At 41.5% G+C, this 2,840-nt stretch overlaps 1 protein-coding gene across 1 annotated transcript; it reads right to left on the minus strand.

Moving 5' to 3' along the window:
• Window positions 1–222: 222 nt before the first annotated feature.
• On the minus strand, window positions 223–1,726 carry LOC133721009 (probable WRKY transcription factor 7). The gene is made up of 3 exons (XM_062147511.1): window positions 1,028–1,726; window positions 799–924; window positions 223–689 (listed from the first exon to the last, which is right to left on the minus strand). Exons 1-3 carry the CDS (start codon window positions 1,684–1,686, stop codon window positions 530–532), a joined length of 945 nt encoding a protein of 314 aa, XP_062003495.1. The 5' UTR covers window positions 1,687–1,726; the 3' UTR covers window positions 223–529.
• Window positions 1,727–2,840: the final 1,114 nt, after the last annotated feature.

The following is a 2,840-nucleotide window of genomic DNA, read 5'->3' on the forward strand; positions in this document are numbered from 1 at the left end:
TTATCATTCTTTGACCTAGTCCTTTTCATTTCTTTAAATTCTCCTACTTTCACTATTTCTTTGATTTGAAAAGGCTTTGTGGTTACAGTAACGGAGGAAAAAAGCAAGCAGATATAGTAGGAATCCAAAGACGAAGAAGACCCAAAGTAAAAGCAACGACAAATAGAAAGCGAAAAATATCAATCACAACCCAAAAACACCCACTTTCTCTTTTTCAGACTAGATCACCAAATCCACCACCATTCTCATTTCTTTTGGTAGTTTTTTTTTTTTTTTTTGAAATAAGGATTAAATAATTCACAGTGTTTGAAGAGGAGCAAAGAAGAAGGCATCCCATATTGTACAGGAAAATGATTTGATTCATCAACTAATTGATTTGATTACCCAAACTCACTCATCTCCTTCGAGATTGAACCGAGTCATGACCGAGTCCGAGTCCAGAGTTCAGCCGGTACTGTAACCACTACTACTAGTACATCTACCATTGATTTCCATCTAAAAGAAGCTCAAAGACAAAGGCTTTGTTGATCTAACTCGATTCTAGGATGAGATTCGAAGCCTCTGCAATATTGAGAGAGTGATTGTGCTCTGCTTCATAGGTCACTACTAGCATTGATGGATCATCCAAAGCTCTCTCTACATGTTTACGAGCCGGGCACCCTCTAACACTGCTACACTTGTAGTATCCCCTGTTACAAATATCAACCAGATCACAAATTAAAAAAGGGACACACAAAAAGTTGAAGTGATTGAGCAGAAAGATCATCGATTTCTATCGAAATGGTCAAAATTTTATACCTTGGATGTGGAGAACCCTTGATGGGTTTCTGTCCGTACTTTCTCCAAGAGTAATCATCCGGTGGAATATCAGCCATCTTTAAGCTTATAGCCGGAACTCTCACTACCCTCTTCAATCTCAGCTTTCTGCAACAAAACCCAGAATTTCATTTTAGCAAAGAGAATCCAATGTATGTATAAAAATAATATCAATCTAACATCAGAGAAAAATTACAAAAAAAAATTGCACCTTTTCTTTGAGCAATGGCAGCGACCAGAGGAGCTTGCACCACATTTGCCGGAGCCCAAGGTGTCGGAGCTGCACTTCCGCTTCAGGGAAGCAGAAGAAAGCGGCGGCTTTCCGGCTGAAGAGACCTGGGACATATTGGTAATTTGAAACGCGGAAGACGACATGGGCTGCTTGCTGTCCGAGTCCCCAGTCAACGACGACATAAACGATGTCGTCGCAGCAGAAGAGTACGATGAGAAATTTATAGTGGTGGACGAGTCTTTAGTCCCCTCCATCCCGCCGCCGTGGTGGTGCATAACCACCGGCGGAGCGATCTGCTGGATCGGCGTCGCATGGTAGACCCTAGTGGACGAAGAATCTATGGGATTGACGGACTCTTGTGGAGGAGCCGTGAAGGGCAGAGGGGCTCTCCGGAAGCGGGCGTGGCCGGTCCGGGTCCGGCCCAGAAGAGAAATAACTTTCTTGAACTTGGAAACGGCGACGTCGGCGACGGCGGTGCAGTCCATGTCCATGGAGTGGTACTTCTCCTGCTTCTGCTGGGAGGACAGCAATCTGATGAGCTTCTCGACGCTCTCGAGGCCGGAGGCGGCTTCCTGGACGACGGCGTTTTCTTCTAGCTTGGCCGAGAAATTCCTATAACCCATGAAATCCACGGCCATTTCTGAAGAAGGGGCGAAGAGGAAAGAGGGGAAAGTGGAAAAAAGATTGAGGAAGTGGTGTTGATAAAGGAGGTGGGAAAGAGAAAGAGGGTCAAAATGATGACGTGGCCCACTTGGGTGACTGTCGGGGCTGTCACGCTAGCACTTTGCCGTCAACATGTAGTTGCGAATAAGATCCAACCACACACACTTTGTCATGCACGAATCATTTTTTTTTGTTCTTTCATTTAAATATAATATTTTTTGATGCTTGGTGTCGGATATTGACCTTGCGGGTTTATACGTTTATGGCTTTATGCCCCGTATGATTCACGGAAAGGAAAGTAATAAAATGAAATTTTTAAAGAACTTTCCATTCTGATATTTGTTAACGTAAGGAAAGTTAGCAGAAAAGTTGTTAAAAAATTTGTAAATAATGTAATAACATAATATGTTGTGAGTATAAATGTAAGGAAAGTGATTCTTACTTTTCCTTTATTTTCCCTTCCTTTAGGAAATGATTTCCTTTCCTTTTGCATCTCAAACGTAAGAAATAAATAAATTTTCTTTCCTGATGCTTACTTTCCCCTAATCAAATGCAGCCTTAAAATTTAAGTATTTCAAAAAAAATTTAGTAACAAAAGAATTTTGATAAATCTAGGTCGATAATAGTTTCTAATGGTTTCGATCATATATAGATGATATCAAATTGTAAAAATATTAAAATTTTGGTAGTTTCGAAGAAATTTAAACTATCGTATTTAGAGTTATGAGTTCTATATAGTCTTATCAAATTCAAAAAATAATGGGAGCGGGTCAAAGGCCAAGTGTGAACCGTCTGATTGAGTGGTGTGATCTCGAGGATCTGTGAGTGTGACTAATAATTTAGAGGGGGGAAGAAAGAAAGAGACAGAGGGAGCATGAGAGAGTTGACTTTGTCTGTAAGTAAGTTTCAGGGAGGTTTACTGACTTACTGGGTTGGATGGGAATGGACAAAGAGAGAGACCAGAGGAGGTTGAAGCTGGTTAGAATTTAGATTGGAAGAAAGGTTAGGGTTAGGGATGACTTTTGGGGATTGTGAGTTTTGATTTAGGTCGATGCCATGTGAACTAGTCAATGGGGGAGTGTTCCCCAATGTGAGCTAGTACAGCAGTCCAGGACCATCGACCACGGAT

Source organism: Rosa rugosa, chromosome 1 (genome assembly GCF_958449725.1).
Source record: "Rosa rugosa chromosome 1, drRosRugo1.1, whole genome shotgun sequence".
Classification (NCBI taxonomy): Eukaryota; Viridiplantae; Streptophyta; class Magnoliopsida; order Rosales; family Rosaceae; genus Rosa; species Rosa rugosa.